This window comes from Myotis yumanensis, unplaced genomic scaffold (assembly GCF_028538775.1).
Source record: "Myotis yumanensis isolate MYYU_CA2020_CCGP unplaced genomic scaffold, mMyoYum1.0.hap1 SCAF_3, whole genome shotgun sequence".
Lineage (NCBI taxonomy): Eukaryota > Metazoa > Chordata > Mammalia > Chiroptera > Vespertilionidae > Myotis > Myotis yumanensis.
In genome coordinates, this window is record NW_027223754.1 from 29,232,772 (window position 1) to 29,250,750 (window position 17,979).

Here is a 17,979-nt window from a genome sequence, read left to right on the forward strand (position 1 = left end):
TCACATTCAGAAAAAGGCAAAACTATGGAGACAGTAAACAGATGAGCGTCTATGGGGGAGGGGCAGGGAGGGGTGAACAGGCAGAGCACAGGGGATGTGCATGGCAGTGCGGCTGGTCTGTAAGGTCACGTCCATGGTGGACACAAGCCATTATACATGTGCGCAAACCCACAGAGAGCAACACCAAGAGTGAACCCTGATGTACACCATGGGCTCTGGGTGTCAGTGATGTGTCCACGTGGGTTCACTGATTGTAACAAATGTCCCGCTCTGGTGGGGACCTTGATAACGAGGGAGGCTGTGTGGGAATCTCTGTACCTTCCTCTCAGTTTTGCTGTAAACCTAAAACTGCTCTAAAAATAGTCTATTAATGAAAAGAAACCAAGAATGAGTGCTGAAGAGACTTACAGGAAGGTAAACAAATTAGTAGGTTGGTCTGACATGGGCATACAGAGGAGAAAATAGAAATGTGACTTTAACACTGACTCAGTGCACATTATCAGCCCAGAAAACAGATTCGTACCTGTTCCCTGAGTGATGCTGACCTCAGGAAAAGACCAGGAATGAAGAGGTTTTCAGAGATGCACCTCTGAGGGGTGAACACTTCCTGATTTTCTTGACACGATGTTGAGCCCCCATGCAGACCCTCCCCAGGCCCCCTGCGTCAGGCTGGGTTTTGACCGCTTGCAGGTGATACCCACGATCATCAAAGCTCAAGGGCACAGCTCTGCACTAGCTGCGGGCTGGCCTCAGCCGCGCCTGGCAGATCCCCCCACCAAGCAGGCTCACGAGCACCTCCAGCAGGCAGGGGTGAAGGCAGGGGCACCCTCAGCGGTCCTTACGTCATAGCCTGTGATGGCGATGAGGTGCATGGAGTCATTCACGGCCTTGAGGATGCCCAGGATGGAGCTCAGCGCCTCCTGTAGGTCCTCAGCCCCCTCGCAGCTCTTGCTGTATTTCAACATTTCCTGGCAGGTGGGGACAGGGAGAAGTCATGTTCACACACCCATCTGGACACTGACCCCTACCACTCCCTTAAAAGCTGCTGAAACTCCAGGGCTCTCTGTCCTTCCACCTCCCTGAAGCCCCCGTACCTCAGCCCACCTCAGCCTGATGGATGCTGCAAATTGGGGATGTCCCCTGAGTTACTTGGCAAGTGCAGGCCCCTTGCAATTCCCCAGGGCCAGCACCCTCATGCGGCTCTGCCCCCAGCAAACTCAGACTGAGATCCCTGTCTCATGTGTCCCACTTCTAAACTGGTTACTCCTTCCTTTCAAATTTGACACCTGAACAAACATCTGATTGTTGGGCACATGCTCTTCACGCTCATTCACTGGTTCCCTCTGGCCTGCGGTGCTGCCTCTGGGCCCACAGAGATAACCGACTGGCACAGCCCAGTGTCAGCGTGGAGACTCCGTGTGGGAGGGTTTGCCCATCTGTTCACCTTGCTGTCCCTGCCCTCGCCCTAACAATGGCCAGCGCACAGTAGGCCCTCCACAAAGGTCTGTGAAGAGCCAGGCCCCTGCAGAGATGGGAGGAAGGTGGCTCAGAGACCACCGTGTTCAGAGATGGTGAGGCAGCCGCAGCTGCCTGGTGTGTGGATGGGAGGGGAAAGTAGCAGTGAGGTGGCCATGCAGGGGGTGCCCTGCCAGGCATGGGGCTCGCTGTCTCACCTTGAGGAGCAGCTGGTATTTGGTGATCCTCTGGACTGGCTTCAGCAGGTAGGAGTCCAGGCTCAGCTTGTGGTCCAGTTTCTTCTGGCATTCCTACAATCACCACACCTCAGGTTTAGACAGCGTTCAGAAGTCTTTGCTTGAGAGTCAACTAGCAAAGGAGAGCGTCCTGAAACGTACCTGGAAGAATGGGCAGTCGGAGCACTGCCTCCACAGGCTCTCGGAGCGGGGCTTGTTCTGACAGTACTTCTCGTAGATCTGGAACTCCTCCATCTGGGCCCGGGACAGACAGTGTCACAGTGCGGCTCAGAGGGGCCAGTCTGGCCTCTTCCTGGATCCCGGTTCGCCCCCTCCATCTCAGACGCCACGCCCCTCATTGAGGGACAGTCAGGTAACACCCCCACTGGAGTTCACGTCTCAGGGCTGTATTAGGCCCGATAACCCTTTGACACAGGTTCGCTCAAGATAGCTGGCTTTGCCATAGGAGTAACAGTCTAAGAATAAACACAGGACTAACACAGACTTTCTAAGGGGCTTAGCCTACACAGTGGGGCTCAAACTTGCATGCACATCAGTATGGCTTGGAGGCTTGTGAAAACAGACCGCTGCCCCCACCGAGGTTCCGGGGTGGGACTGAGAACCCGCATTTATAATGAGGTCCCAGGAGACTCTGATGCTGCTGCCAGGTGACCCACTTTGAGAACCACTGACCTACAGCATGATGGCCCCACCCCACTTCTCAGATAGCACCGAGAAGCATTACAGCCAGGCTGGGTCAACATTGCCCCTCCTTTCCCTTCCAACTGCCTCTTCACATCAATTCGTTGTGACCATCTCAGCCTCCAGCTCATTTGGTGGAAATGGCTTAGTTTCACGGCTGTTGGTAAGATGCATTTCCCTATTGCTAAGCCAGCAGTGTTTGGAGGTCAACAGGAGAGGATCAGGTGGGACTGTGTGGAGAAGACAGCAAGCCCCATACCTGGCAGCCTTTCCTGCTCCCAAGGCTTCTGCTCAACCCCCTTTCCCTACACACACACACACACACACACACACACACACACACACACACTTCAGCTGATCTTCCCGCCCTGGAAGGAGGCAGACATCGACTCTTTCAAAGAGAAGAAAAACATGGCTCAGAAAACGTGGAGAACTTGTCCAATGTCCGCTGGTCAGCGAGGGAGTCTTAACCAGGACCAGGACAAGAGCGAACACAGAGCAAATGCCAGCATGAGAAGGGCTCAGCTCCATCTACAGTGGTTCTCAACCTTCCTAATGCCGCGACCCTTTAACACAGTTCCTCATGTTGTGGTGAATCCCAATCTTATTGTTACAAATTGAACATAATTAAAGCATAGTGATTAATCACAAAACAATATGTAATTATCTGTGTTTTCCGATGGTCTTAGGCGACCCCTGTGAAAGGGTCGTTCGATCCCCAAAGGGTCTCGACCCACAGGTTGAGAACCGCTGAACACAATCAGAACGGAGCTGCCTGGCAATTTGGGCAAATCTCAAAGCTGGTGTTTTATAGTTTTTCTCTTTTTCAAACTAGCTAGTGGGCTTTAGAAAAAACCACATTCTTTCAGCCCTACCCAAAAAGGGCACATTGTCTCAGCCGAACTGGAAACCTTGGTACTTTGTGATTTTGGTTGGGGACTGCAATCGAATTTGAAGTTATTATTTTAAGTACTAGTAATTTTAGGAAGTAAGGCACGGGCAAGTATACATTTAAAAAAACACACATACCCTTTCTAGAAAACACCTTCCAACCAGCTCTGGGCAGTCTATGTAGTTTTCTAGCTCCCTCAGGAATATTCTAGACAAAGAAAGGTTGCATTAGGTTGTATGATAAACAGCCTGAACAAGATGGCATCTGTAACAATTGAATAGCTATTATTTTCCAAACAACTTTTGTTCCTAACTCTGGACCGTTTGGGAGGTCTTGTGTGTCAGAATACAGTCTTGTTTTAGGGGCCAACAGCCCATACCTGTCACTCCCTGAGTTTTGACGATATCAAACTTTCAGATTTAAGCAGACACGGCCCCCCTGAATCCCTATGATTTTTGGTGTTGCTGCGCACACAGAATTTAGGAGGTTTATTTTATCAGCACAGACATGGGGCGAAGAGGCTGCGAGCAGGTAGACAGAGCATCTGGAGGTTCTGGAAGCGCAGCCCTGATGAGCCAGCAGCTCAGTCGGGTTTCTGCGGATGTAAGGGGGCCTCCGTCAGGTCCCTGCAGCTTTGTTCCTGAGCCATGTGCCGAGTTTTCCTATGTTTCGGACTTAATCTGTCTGTGGGGGTAAACCCCCGGGAAGGGGAGCTCCTGGGGCCCCTTCACCACACTAGTCCTACAGCCAGGGTCCTGGTGTCCACGCGCTGGCCAGAGCCACCGGGATGCTGAAGATCCAGGTGACTCACTCTGTTTAATTCCCAAGGGAAGGCTCGGGTGGGGTTCAGCTGTGACTTGCTGCCTCTTTTATCAGTGGGCAGGTGAGAAATGCTAGTAGTCGAGGGGCAAAGCAGGTGGTGAGAAAGAAGTCCCAGTGTTCCCTGGGATCCATAGGAGGTGGGGGCCTGGTGCTGTGATGGCCGGGCTTCCTGGCCCCGGGCAGCACTGAGAGGGGTTGGCTCACAGCTGGCCCTTTCTCAGGACACACAGACATCGCCATCACCTGCCTGTCTCTCTACGCACTTACGCTGCCTGCTCATTTCCTTTCCCATGAGCTCCTGCAAATCTGGAGCAGGAGTCCAGGCGAAGCAGCCCCAGGACCAGCCCTTTCCCCAAAGCACCAAGAGGCCGCAAATCGCTCTCACAGGGGTAACAGGCAGGGAGGAACCTCCGATGTTACCACCCTTTCCAAGAACGGGCTTGGGAATACACTGTCCTTGCTAAGTGGTGTGGCCTTCGGTGCTGCCCCAATGTGCCCAACGCACACACTTGGGGTGGGGTGGGGTGGGGTGGCTCCTGCTGGTCCCAAGGGGCAGGGAGAGGCGGGAGGGGCGGCTGCTCCTGCAGTCATGCTGGCAAGGCGCCGAGGCACCTTCCCATTTCGTGTGTGACCACCTGCCCTGGCTCAGAGAACTAGCCCTGGGCACGTCCCACCCGGCTGCTGCTTGGTGCGAGGCCCCTTGGTGACTTATCCCCGCTGAGGAGGGAGGAAGGGGCCCTCTCCGCCAGCAGAGCTCGGCCGGGCGGCTACGTGAGAGGCCAGACAGGTGGTCAGAGGAAGGGTCCCACCTGTTATGAAAGTGGTAGATTTCTTCCATGTTTCCGAATAAGACGTCCTTCTTGTTTTGAAGGCCGGCTGAGATGAGATGCATCATCAGCGGATTGTCCATCTCGGCAGCGTAGCCCTGTGGACGGGGAGAGGGTCAGCAGGGAAATCCTGAACCACGGCCGACAGGACTTTGGGCCATTTGAACAGCAGCCCAATCAGCACGGAGCCCCGTCTCCGTGTGACTGCCTCTCGGGACTGTGACGCCACCTCAGGTTTCAGAAAGCAAATCCACCTCCCATTTATTTACTCACTGACCCTTTCTAAGATGATCTTCTGGAAAGTACTACAAAATGTAAATGAATTATAAACAGCATCAACTTTGGGGGCCAAGCGACGGGAGGTTTCATCCTTCTTCTCCCTTTCAGCCTTTTCAAAATCCAGGTATAGCCCAGCCAGGTGTGGCTCAGCAGTTGAGTGTCAACCAGGAACTAAGAGGTCACCAGTTTGATTCCCAGTCAGGGCATATGCCTGGGTTGCTGGCTCAATCCCCAGTAGGGGGGTGAGATCGATGGTTCTCTCTCATCATTGATGTTTCCACCTCTCTCTCTCCCTCTCTCTTCCTCTCTGAAATCAATAAAAATAGATTAAAAAAAAAATCCAGGTATAACTTCTGTGACGGGGACAAATCTTATGTGTACACCTTGGTGAATTATTTATATGTCTACACCCCTGTAACCGCTGCCCAGATCAAGATGTAGACATCCTAGCCCTCAGAAGCCCCTCTGCCCTTCCCAGGCAACAGCCCCCAGCCCGCGCCTGCACTGGGACACCTCCACCGAGACCGGCTCTGCTCGTCTGGATGCCTCTACAGCAGCGGTTCTCAACCTTCTGGCCCTTTAAAACAGTTCCTCATGTTGTGGCCCCCAACCATAAAATTATTTTCGTTGCTACTTCATAACTGTAATGTTGCTACTGTTATGAATCGTGATGTAAATATCTGATATGCAGGATGGTCTTAGGCGACCCCTGTGAAAGGGTCATTTTGACGCCAAAGGGGTCGCGACCCACAGGTTGAGAACCACTGCTCTACAGGCATGGCACGCACTCTTGTCTGATTTCTCCCACTCGTCATCGGGCTCCTGGGGCCGTGCGAGGTTCTGTGCAGCAGCCGCTCTTTTCCTTGCTGTCGGTATTGTCCCCGTGCACACCCACCTAAACCTTCTTGCCCCTCGTCCCACTGACAAAGGGACTCCCGTGAGTAAAACTGCCACGAACCTTCTTCCACTTGCTTTTTGGTGGACAGGAGGCCACACAGGGTGGGGAAGCCTGGCCCATGGCCCCCTCCCGGCCACCCCCAGGGGCAGGCTCACCTCCAGGACACAGAGCAGCTCCTCCACGTAGACCCGCTCCGTGTCAAGCAGCTCGTTCATCACGTGCCTGTGAACAGGGCGCCAGGACTTATTATCTAGGAGCAGACTCCCACCCGCCTCCCTGCTGTGGGGCCACCTGCACAAAACGAGCTCCGATTCCTCAAGCCTCCCTCTCTTCCACCCATGTCTCTGAGCCTCCCAGCCCTGCAGTTTCTGCCCCACTTCCTTCTCCAGTCACCCTCCCCTCCCTCTGCCCCCTCCCCCCAAGAGCCGTTCCTGTGCACACACTCCTGTCTCCTTGCCTGGGGGCCGTCTGAGCACCAACTCAAGGCATCACTGCAGCCGGTCCAGTGTCCGTCCCTATCCTCTTGCACGCGGTGGGGTACCGTGATGATGTGTGGAACTACTATGTGCCCATCATGTTATAGAGCCCCAGGAGGGGCAGGGGTTTGCAAACCAGCTGCCCAGATGTCTTTTTAGGGACAAAGACCACCTTCTAACTGCCTACGACCAAGCATCCCATTCAGGGTGCTTTTGGGTTGGGGCCATTGGGCATGATCAGTTCTAAAACAACTGTCAGTGCTTAACAAGGCTTTAGGGTTCAGTTTAAAGAGTCAGTGCCCCTAAATGGGGTGAAGTGGGGGAGGGGCAGTTATGTGGCTGATTTTGCACATGGGACCCAAGGGCCTGGGTGCCTGAATCACACTTGTCTTCTTACCTGGACTTGAAGAAGGGAGAACACAATCCATTCAAATCATCAAAGTCCCACCTGAGGCCCAGGGGCAAGGGTGGCTCTTCTAAGGAAAACCTACAGTTCTCTTAGTTTCAGATGCGGACATGCCAAACGGACGCGTGCCCACCATGACACATGCATGTGTGTGGGCCCCATGAGGCCAGCTGGGCTCCCACATTGTGGCTTTGGGGCAGAGGCTGGCATTTTTCACCGACTTTGGCTCGTTTGGGTTCAGACTGTCCTAGCCAAAGGCTGAGACCTGGGGGGGTCGTGCTTGTCGTGTCTGCCCCAGAGCCGCTCAGTGGTGCCTGGAAAGGCAGCCCACCCACCTCCGCAAGATGGCCAGGCTTTCCTCCTCGTCCCCCGTGGAGCTGCTCCGGCCCTGCCGGCTCTCACTCATTTCACTCTGGAGAGAGAAGAGCACGCAGTGCGTCGAGATTCCAAACACAAGAGGATGCAGCTTCACGTCCCGACTCTAAGGCTCCGGCGCCCAGGCTCATTTCCCATCTGGGAACAGATCTGAAACCTGAGATCTCGCCGGAGGAGGAGAGGGCGTGTGGGAGAGGGCCAGGGAGGACGCGGCTGGTGCCTGCCAGGGAGGGGAGGTGGCCAGGAGGCAGTGCAGGGTCTGGGCCAGGGCTGGGGCCTCACCTTGGCCCTCCTGTAGGGCCCTCTCCGGAGTGCGTTGCCCTCAGAACTGTTGTTCTCAGAACCTCTCCGGACACCTGGTTTGGGAAGAAGAGGAGAAAGGTGGGTGCCTGGAAAGGGAAAAGGTCCACCCAGGGGCGTCTGGGATTTATTTTTTTTACTTTCAGAGGAAAAAAGCAAGCAGTCCAGAGAAGGGTGAGGAAAGCACAGGAAAACGGAAGAGAAGGAAAGGGGATCGGGAGACAAGGTGGGGGTGGGCACACAGGGGTCGGCCCACTGGTTAGTTCACATCCCTAGAGGGGCTCCCAGCCGACAGGGGACCAGGCGACAGGGGAAGAACTTCTCGGCCAGGACACTTCTGTCCAGGAGGCCTCCAAACGGGCCAGAGAATGGCATCCTCTGGAGCCCACACCCTGGGGGCCGGAGACAGCTCTCCAGGGCTCTTGCCAACTTAGGACACTTGCCAAAGCCCTGAAGGAACCAGCAGGAGCTCCCAGCTGCTGGGGAAGAGCGTTTCTGGGGGCCAGGAAGGGATGGGAAGGAGTCTTCAGGACATGGCACTGCTGCGGGTGCCGGGGGCGGCTGACGTGGCTGAGGCATTGACTGCACAGGGAGGCTTTGGGGCCGAGGTAGGAGCCGTGTGCGGGGGTGGGGTGGGGGGGACTATTTTAGCAACAGCACTGAGGACAGGGGGGTTGGGGAGAGGCTAGAGTCTGGGGAAATAGGCCCAGGAAAGTCCTGTGACAGTCGATAGTCCAGTTCTCAAGGCCGCATGCTCTTTACCACAACCAATCAGCTCTGCGGTGCTGAGCAAGGAGGCAGCACAGAGAGTAAACAAAGAAGTGGACCAAGTGCCAATAAAACTTTATTTATAAAATAAGTCATGGAACGGAAGGAAAGCATTCCCAGAAGAAACGAGGCATGCCGGCATATACCTGGGGAGGGGCAGGGCGACTTTGTGAGCGCCTCGGGCCGGGGGGCCACGGGCTGCACGGGCCTCGTCTGCTTGGCCGCCAGCTTCTTCAGGCTCGCCTGCCTCCGGTGAAACATCTCTTCCATACTCTCTTGCTTCTGGAAGACCTTCTGCACGTGTTCCTGACAGGGTAGGACAGACTAGTTAGCAGGATGCTCTATAAGCGTCGGTGTCTGCAATTTACAAACAGAACAACCATGTGTAGACTCGGCCTCAGCACGACCTCCGGTTTACATGCTCATGACGCAGAGCCCATTGCCAACGCAGCAATCCTGCACTGGTCCTGCTGGCTGTGGCCCGGGAGGGTGGCAACCCCACCATAGAGTGAGGGACCAGCAGCCCTCTCCAGGCATCTGAAGGCTGCCTACGGAAGGGCAGTAGACTCGTGGGTTGCCCCAGGGGTGGGCTGAGTACAGCTGGCCGCGAGAGAGGAGGAGTCCTATTTCAGTGCAATATTGAGAGGAGCATGCAGGAAGCAGGGCCCAGGGAAATGGCTACTTCATCAAGAACACGCCTCTTGCAGGGGAGATCCCACAGGAGGAAGGATCACCACCTCTTGAGGGAGGCGTGCAATCATTTCTGCATAAGGAAAGTTGAGCCAGGTGACCCCTCCCCGCAACTCGACATCTCTCTCAAATGCCTACCGTCTCTAATAATTCATTAAATGAGTCTTTCTTTCTTTCTTTTTTTTTTTTAAATATATTTTATTGATTTCTCACAGAGAGGAAGGGAGAGGGACAGAGAGCCAGAAACATCGATGAAAGAGAAACACCGACCAGCTGCCTCCTGCACATCTCCCACTGGGGATGTGTCCGCAACCCAGGCACATGCCCTTAACCGGAATTGAACCCGGGACCCTTCAGTCCGCAGGCCAACGCTCTATCCACTGAGCCAAACCGGTTTCGGCATTAAATGAGTCTTTCAAACATAGAGTAACTCCCCACCATTCAGGACAGGGGAGCCGCAGGAGAAAAGCCCGAATTGGCATACCATCAGGTCTTGGGTGAGGATGGGTTCGTAGTCCTGGTAAATTTTATTGAGCTCCTGGATCTTATTTTCTGCACCGGTCTCCAAAAACTTCTCAATTTCTTGGAGGGCTGCCTCTGCACCATCCTGGGATTGGCACTTGTCCACAGGCTGCGAGGCCAGCAAGTAAATCCCCTCATCGCACCATTTCATGGACTGGACACGGGAAGCGTTGCAGAGGGAGAGAGAGGCTGTGTTAGCAGCTGTGTCTGGGCTCTCTTTGCTGGGGCCTGTCCACTGACCACTATGTTTTTGGGAATATTTGCAGCACTCCACCATCCCAGCTCTGCTGCGATGTCCAAAGGACTCCCTGGAGGGAATGCAGCACTCTAAAAAGTTGAGCAAATCACCTGGGACAGGACTCATTTACAGAGAGAGAGCGGGGGAGGCAAAGTGCAGTGAGTTAGCTAGATGGTAAGTTTCTGGGCCTTTTAAAGAAATCGTTAGTTGTTGCAAGTAAATTCTAGAAAACAGACAACTGTGTCAGGACATCCAGACAGGAGGGCGTGGGCCAGCTTCTAATCAAGACTGTGGTGCATCCTACGTGGAGGGAGCTGCCCACGTGGGACTAAGAGCAGGCTCACCACCAGGGGTGTGGGGTTGGGGTCCTACCGCCTCCAGGAGGCCGTGCAGCTCCAGGGACTTGTTGAGCAGACCCCTCCTCTGTGCGACCTCGGCGGCAAGCTGGTCGCAGAGGTGCTGGAGTTCGTGGCACTTGGGGCGGATGGAGTCCACGGCGTAGTGCTTGTTGTCGATGAGCTGCTCCCCGTCCAGGGACAGGGCGCGAGCCCGCGCCACGGCCGCCTGCAGAGGACCGTCCCAGAAACACAGCTCAGGTTATGTTCATTATAAGCAAGCAGGGTGCTGTTTCCTCTGAGGGACTGAGGGGGTAGGGGTGATGGTGGGGTGGAGGTAGGGTGTGGGGTTGGGGGTTGGGGGTGGGTGGGCCAGGCAGTTTCCCTCCACCTGCCGACATCGCCATTTCCTGTGCCTTTCTAAGCAGCTCTGGTGACACCGTGAGAAGCGCTTCACCAGCCTGTCCCCCACCCACGTCCCAGTCCCTTCCTTACGCTGGACTTCTCCTCGAAGCTGGCAAGGTCCTTCAGGAGGTGCTCCACGTGTGCCAGGCTGTTGCCCACGTCCGTGAAGGTCGCTATCTTCTGAGCCAACACGTCTAAGGCGGCCTTGACCTGAAACAGAGAAGGGGCGAGAGACCCAGGCCCAAGTCAGAACAACCACAGCTGAAGGGCGAGGACATGAAGACATGACCGAAACCGGGAATAAGGGGAGGAGAGGGAAAACCAAGATCTCCCCCAAGGAAAACAGAACTTGAGGGGAACTTCCTCAATTTCATAAAAAGCATCTACAAAGATTCTACAGGCAACATTATGTCCATAATGTTGGTGAAAACAATGCTTTCCCCCTAAGATTGGGAACAAGGCAAAGATGTCCATTCTCACAGCTGTTTGAAGTGGTGGCAGCTCTAGCCAGTGCAATAAGGCAAGAAAAGTTAAAAATATAAACAAACAGCCGAACCGGTTTGGCTCAGTGGATAGAGCGTCGGCCTGTGGACTGAGGGGTCTCAGGTTCGATTCCAGTCAAGGGCATGTGCCTTGGTTGTGGGCGCATCCCCAGTGAGGGGTGTGCAGGAGGCAGCTGATCGATGCTTCTCTCTCATCGATGTTTCTGGCTCTCTATTTCTCTCCCTTCCTCTCTGTAAAAAATCAATAAAATATATTTAAAAATATATAAACAAACAAACAAAAGGCATACAGACGGGAAAGGGAGAGATCAAGCTGTCCCTGTTTGCACGTGACCTGATCACGTATGTAAAAATCCCAGTGAGGACAAAACAACGCCTAGAATGAGTGTGTTTGGCAAAGTTTCAGAAGACAAGATAAATATACACAAATCAATTGTATTTCTCTATATAGCAATGAATACACAGACTCCACAATTAAAAATACAATACATTTGTAATGGCTTTAAAAAATAAACGATGTAACTATAAATCAAACAAAACATGTACTGCACAGGTATGCTGAAAGGTACACAACATTGATTTAAAAAAAAAAGTCTAAGAAAATCTAAAAAAATGGTGAGGCATATTATGTTCATTGATTGAAAGACTCAACATATTTAAGATGTTGATTCTCCCTCAAATGGAAGTTTAACACAATTACTATCAAAACCCTAGGACATTTTTTATAGATAAAGACAAGATTATTTTAAATTTACATGGAAAAGCAAAGGAACTAAAATAGCTAAACACTTTTGAAAAGAAGAATAAAATGGGCAGATTCACCCACCTAACTTCTAGAGTTATTATAATAGTACAGTAATCAAGACTATGTACTGATGGAGGGGCAGAATACAGACCCAGAAATAGACCCAAGCAAATATGTCCAACTAATCTTTGACAAAAGTGGAAAAACAATCCAATGGAGAAAAGACAACCTTTTCAACAATGTTATGGGAACAACTGGACATCCAGAGATTTAAAAATGAACCTTAACCTAATTCTCATACCTCATACAAAAAGTAACTTGAAATGGATCATGGACCTACATGTAAGATTATAATCTTTTAGGAAAAATAGTTTAGGGGAATATATTTGGGATCTAGGATTGACACCAAAAGTACAGTCCTTCACAGGAAAAATTGATAAATTGGACTTCATCAAAATAAAAAACTTTGCTCTCTGAAAAGTTATGCTAAGAGGATACAAAAATAAGTGATGAGTTGGAAGAAAATAATTTCATACCGCATGTCTGACAAAGGACTAGTATCTAAAGTATGTACAGAACTCAAAACGCAACAGTGAACACAAAATGGGGAATAGAAATAGAGACATTTCACCGGAGAGGATATACTGATGACATAAGCACACTGGAAGATGTTCAAGGTCATCGGCCATTAGGAAACTGCGAACTAGAACCACACTGAGATATCACTACACAGCTATCAAAATATGTACAGACAATTAAAAATAATACCACCCCTACTGCTGGTGAGGATGTGGAGAAACTGGATCACTCAGACATTGCTGATGGGAATGTAAAATGGTACAGCCACCTGGGAACAATTTGGCGTTTTCTCAAAAAAGTAAACATGCAACTCTCATATGACCCAGCAATTGCACTCCTGAGCACTTATCTCAGAGATGTAACAACTTACGGTCACACAAAGATCTGCACATGAACGTACAGCAAAAAGCAACAAACTGTTATTACACAGAACAGCCTGAATGCATCTCCAGAGAATCATGCTGTGTGAAAACAGCCAGTCCCAAAAGGTTATGTGTGGTATAATCCCATTTATAGAACATTTTTCATGACAACAAGGGACATGGAGATGAGTGGTTGCCAGGGGCTCAGGAGGGGGTAGAAGGAGGAGGGGGGTGGGCGTGTCTTCCTTGTGGGGATGGAATGACCTGTGTGTAGACTGTGTCAGGGTCAGTATCCTGGCTGTGATCCTGCGTTTTAGTTTGGGAAGATGTCACCAGTTAGGAAAATTGGGTGAAGGGTACATAGCATCTCTTTGATTTTATTTCTGACAATAGCACTTGAAGCTACAATTATCCTAAATAATAAAAGCCTAATATGCAAATCTACCAAACAGGGGGCAAGGCTGGCGAGCAGGTGGCACCAGGCCAGCCAAGGTGGGTGCTGTGGGTCGCCTCCTGCAGAGGGAGGCCAGACTGCAGGTTAGGCCTGCTCCCTGGACATCCCCCGAGGGCTCCTGGTCTGCAAGAGGGCACAGGCCAGGTTGAGGGACACCCCCCCCCCATTCCGAGTGCACAAATTTTCGTGCACCGGGCCTCTAGTCTTCAAATAAAAGGTATGGTTGTCTGAGAACTTTCCTCAGTCCCCACAGAAACAAGGAAGGAATGATCTTCTCCAGGGGTGCTGTTCCCACTGGCTGGCGTGACCTCTCTGGTCTGAGTCAGTGACACTGCCTCACCTTGCTGTCCCGAGTTCGAGCATTGCCCACCTGAACAATGCTCATTGAAGATTGCTGGACTAGGTCCCACCTCTTCCGGAATGTGATGCTCATGATTCCTTGGGGAGGACTACAATGGGAGGACGGTCCCCATAGAACCGTCACCAGTCCTCCTCATCTGCATGCAGACACGGCCTCACAACAGCTTGGCTACCTATTTCCTGTGTATTTATGATCCCTCCTTGACCAGAGGTTTCCTGAGGACAGGAAGGATGCTGGCCTGGGTCTACATTGTCACTGATGGCTTTACCGTTTTATATTCCTTCGTTGCTTCAGGACCAGACCACAGGGAAGTGTATAAATATTCTAAACAAAAAAATGGTCAACAGGCTTCCGATGAGTTGGCCATCTCTAACGATCTAACACAATGATGGCACATCACTTCTATTATAACCCTGTCACACTGAATCCAAGGTGTGTGCACAGGGCCCTGCCAGGCACACAGTAGGCACATGTTGGAGAAAAGAACATACAAATGACCATAAAGGGAGAATGAAGTTTGCTTGACTAATGAACAAATAATGCGGAAGAACATGCCGATGAACATATTTTGCACAACCTTTGCATATAATGATTTACTCATCAATCACATACTCTAAGGTTGACTCCAACTTGATCTTGGGGCTCCATGTGGCTAACAGAGACTATTCCGCATTGAACCATAGCCAACTGGGAACCCAGCTCTGGGCATCCAGGGGATCCAGGCCACTTCCTGGCTTCCTGCAGCCAGAACACCAGGTGCCCACCTACAGGTTCTCTCCAGGCTCTGGGCCACTCACCTCTCGGAAATCCTGCTCAAAATGCCGGAGCTGCAGACACTGTTCGAGTTTTTGCTGATGCTTTGCCCAAAACTCATCAAAGGCAGCCTCAGTTTCATTCAGCTGGGCCAGGAGCCTAGGAAAGAGGAAGGCACTTGTGCTGGCTGGAGTGACCCGTGGGGGAAGGGAGAATTGCCCCCTGCAACGTGAAGCAGGGGTGGAGGGCTCAGCCTCCCAGTAGCCTTCTTAACACCCTCGCCTCCTCTTAGCAGGGCACTAAAGCACAGGTTTAGAAGGTAGGGCTTTCTTCAGGGCCCACTGACTTGAGAGGGAGGGCAGCTGGCTGAGCTGAGTTTGTTGATTTTTTACAAGGTCGAGATGGTAAAGGTCTGGGGTCATTATTTACCACTTTGATTCAGGGGTTAAGAAAACAGTAAGCTGCACGTGTGGGTGAAGAAGTGCTGCCGCCACTTACTGTCCTCACTCCCAAATCTGAGAACCCCCGTGCTCCAGACACTGTGCTGGACAAGTGTGAACCAATTTGATCCCACACCCACCCCGTCAGGTGCTCAGGCTGGCCCCAGTGTACAGATGAGGAAACCGAGCCGGGGGGAATTAACAGTGTGCTCCAACCTCCTCCGTTCGTGACACTGAGGACATCTACACAGGCTTCCCTCGTGTCCCAGGGCCCACTCTGCGTCCCCGGCACAGAACACCTGCTCGGTGTGTGGACTTCGGCCACGAGGAGGGAACCCAGGTTAAGAGTTGAAAACATCAGCCAGGGTCCAGGCCCGGGTTTGTCCAGCTGCTCTGCACCTGTCCCCAACCTGTCCCTGAACAAGGAGATGGGGCCTCGTTGCTGACCTGGCTTTCGGGGCCAAGAGCACAGACTGGGAGGAGGCGCGTGGTGTGTGGACATGGCAGAGCAGCGCACGATGTTAGCTAAGAGCAGTGAACCGTGCGGACACTCTACCCTGCGTTTTGTCGCGTAGCTGGACACCAAGGGGGGCAAGGACAATCACCCCCTTTCCCTGAAAGAGGAGCTGAGAGGCCTGAGGCTGCTTCCCTACCTGGGAGCAAGCGGAGCCTCAGGTGCGAAACAGGACAGGAAAGCGACTGAGTGCAGATCGCCAAGCCTGACAGCTCCTGTCCCCACTGTTGTCCCTTAAAGGACCCTCCACGCTTATGAAAAAGGGCGACTGCGCTAAGAAATCTCCTCCCAGGAAAGCTGCTTTCTTTGGGATTTGGGAGAAAGGCATTTCAGCAGGAAGGACTCTGAGGTGCCCTTGCTTCCCCTTGGGACGAGGAAACCAGGCTCTGAGAGGCGACGAGGCAGCACAGGTAGGGCCTCTGCTCCTGCCTATCTGTCCCTCTGTCCTCAGCCTGCAGCCTCTCGCTGTCACAGCGGCCGTGCGCCTGAAAGGCCCGCAGCCCGAGGCCTCACCTCTGCACGGTGGTCTGGTTGTCCAGCTGGTCCTGGTTCAGGCTCTGCTCCGGGCTCTTGGACAGAGGCTCCCTGATGCTCTCCAGGATGCTCTGCCCCTCGTCCAGCGCCAGCCTCATGTCCTCCTGCGGGAAGAGCACGGCACCTCGCACCTCAGGCCCACCCACTCCCGGGAACTCTGACCAGGCTGGAGACAGCGGTGGGCTTTGTGGGGCATCGCCCCCGCGAGGGGAGTGAGCAAGGTGGGCACAGCACCAGCCACAGCGAAGTCTTCCTACCCTCTGTGCTGACTGCTCACTCACGGGGAAAACAGGCGGGTGTCGGGGAGACTCCTCCTGCTGCAACCAGGGCAGAGCTAGGGTTACGGGTCACTCAGGGGCAGCAGGATAAAGTAGGGGAGTAACAGGACACCAGACCTCTAGGTGCAGCTTCTGCAGCCATCCCCGCTGCCAGGGGTGAAAGGGAGCGAGGGGTTCTCTTGGCGTGGGCGGGGGTACCCCGGAGGGCACCACCAGCGGGTCATGGTCACCGCTGATGCACAGCCTGCAATGTGCAGGTCGGGCAGGGATGCGGCAGACTCAGGGAGCACCTCTCCCTCAGAGCATTTACCCAGGAAGTGACAGTAAGTACGTGAGTACAGTGGCTGCTTGATGAATTTCAGCCTCTCTGAGTCAGCCCACCATGTCTCCGCCTGCCGTCTATGGGCCCCTGGGGACAGAATTCCTGTCTTGGTTTACTAAAAAGCAACAGCAACACCTCGATGGAGGGCCCAGCTGCAAGGCAGCTCAGGAGCTGGGTCAGCGAGAAGCCACCTCCCATGCCTTGCTTCAGTCAGAGTTCACAGGCCAACCCCCAGGTGCCTGCATCTACAGCACTGGTTTATGCCGCTTTTAAAAAGGAGCACATTTCAGTTCTCATCACAGAGGTTACCCGGCTCATGAGCATCAAACGGCATCTTAGAAAACCCTTTGATTCTGTCTTACCTAATGCCGGCATCGGCTCCTTCTACTCCACCATCTCACACTCTGACAGAGAGCCCCCCATTACCCTCCCCCTCCCCCACCCCCCACCCACCGCACATACCTTTGCTTTGTCTTTCTTCTCTGTGTGTGCACAGAGCACCGAGCTCGTCGATTGGACGTCGTTGGGCAGCTCCGTTTCGGCCAGCTCGGTCCCGAAGGACTGCAGCATCTGGGCCGTCTGCTTAACCATGAGGGCGAAACTTTCGATGGCCTTGGGAAGAGGGAGAACACCATCACAAAGCTTTGCACGCACCGTACCCTCCTGCTGCCTGCAAAGCGCCCCCGAGGACCGGCCGGGACATCTTCACGGGGACGGGGCCACGGCAAGCCTGGTCTGTAGAGTAAATACCTTCCCGCTGGTTCTTAGCCTCACGACCTCTTCAGACACATACCAGACACTCCTTACATAGGCTTTCATCAGCGAGAGTCATTCTAGGCTCAGGGTCTCTCTCCTTGTTGAGAGAGGTGTGAGTGCCGCAATCTACAACAATCTGGGGCTTTTCTCTCTTTCTTTTCAGTCTCTGAGCCCAGAGAAAGCCACTCCCGAACTTATTACTCATGTTATTTCTTTGGATGACTAAGGTCCACTGAGACCATCTCCTCATTCTTGGGGAGAAAACTTGGGTTTTCACAGGAACATGTCTTTGGAAAAGGCAGCATCGAAATGCAAAAGCAATTCTAAGGGTTTCACCGGGGATTATTGCGAGCCAGAGCCCGTAGCCCACATCCACGGGAGAGTGCCGGAAAGACTCACCGTGCGGTGACACAACCACCTGGTGTGGCAGTAATCCAGGGTCCCGCCCAGGTCCTCGGTCAACTGGGACTTGTCGATGTAACTGTGTAATTCTGGTACTGAGCTCAGCATTATGACCTAGAGGAGAAAGGAAACCGCCTCCATACACAGAACGCCCAGCAGACAGTCAGGAAACGTTTTCTTGCTGGTGGCTGTGCTGACCGAAGTCACTGGCTTTGGGCCTGGCTTTCAATCCCAGCGCTACCACTAACCGGCTGGTTGACTTGAGGCAAGTCGCTTATTTTCCTTGTGTCTCAGCTTCCCCATTCATGAAATAGGTACAGGATGACTAATCCCACCAGATGACAGCCACT

General features: G+C 53.0%; 1 protein-coding gene across 8 annotated transcripts in view; it reads right to left on the reverse strand.

The window, feature by feature from the left end:
- The window catches only part of MCF2L (MCF.2 cell line derived transforming sequence like), a 187,848-nt gene that overhangs the window by 10,812 nt on the left and 159,057 nt on the right, over nucleotides 1-17,979 (reverse strand). For all 8 annotated transcript variants that reach the window (XM_070408569.1, XM_070408570.1, XM_070408571.1 and 5 more), the window contains 16 exons: nucleotides 17,627-17,743; nucleotides 16,934-17,083; nucleotides 15,851-15,975; nucleotides 14,428-14,542; nucleotides 10,717-10,836; nucleotides 10,259-10,450; nucleotides 9,611-9,802; nucleotides 8,583-8,742; nucleotides 7,651-7,724; nucleotides 7,329-7,405; nucleotides 6,267-6,333; nucleotides 4,917-5,032; nucleotides 3,423-3,492; nucleotides 1,854-1,946; nucleotides 1,674-1,766; nucleotides 843-968 (listed from right to left, as the gene is read on the reverse strand). In XM_070408569.1, coding sequence (XP_070264670.1) covers nucleotides 843-968; nucleotides 1,674-1,766; nucleotides 1,854-1,946; nucleotides 3,423-3,492; nucleotides 4,917-5,032; nucleotides 6,267-6,333; nucleotides 7,329-7,405; nucleotides 7,651-7,724; nucleotides 8,583-8,742; nucleotides 9,611-9,802; nucleotides 10,259-10,450; nucleotides 10,717-10,836; nucleotides 14,428-14,542; nucleotides 15,851-15,975; nucleotides 16,934-17,083; nucleotides 17,627-17,743 — 1,887 coding nt within the window. The remainder of the gene's footprint in view (nucleotides 1-842; nucleotides 969-1,673; nucleotides 1,767-1,853; nucleotides 1,947-3,422; nucleotides 3,493-4,916; nucleotides 5,033-6,266; nucleotides 6,334-7,328; nucleotides 7,406-7,650; nucleotides 7,725-8,582; nucleotides 8,743-9,610; nucleotides 9,803-10,258; nucleotides 10,451-10,716; nucleotides 10,837-14,427; nucleotides 14,543-15,850; nucleotides 15,976-16,933; nucleotides 17,084-17,626; nucleotides 17,744-17,979) is intronic.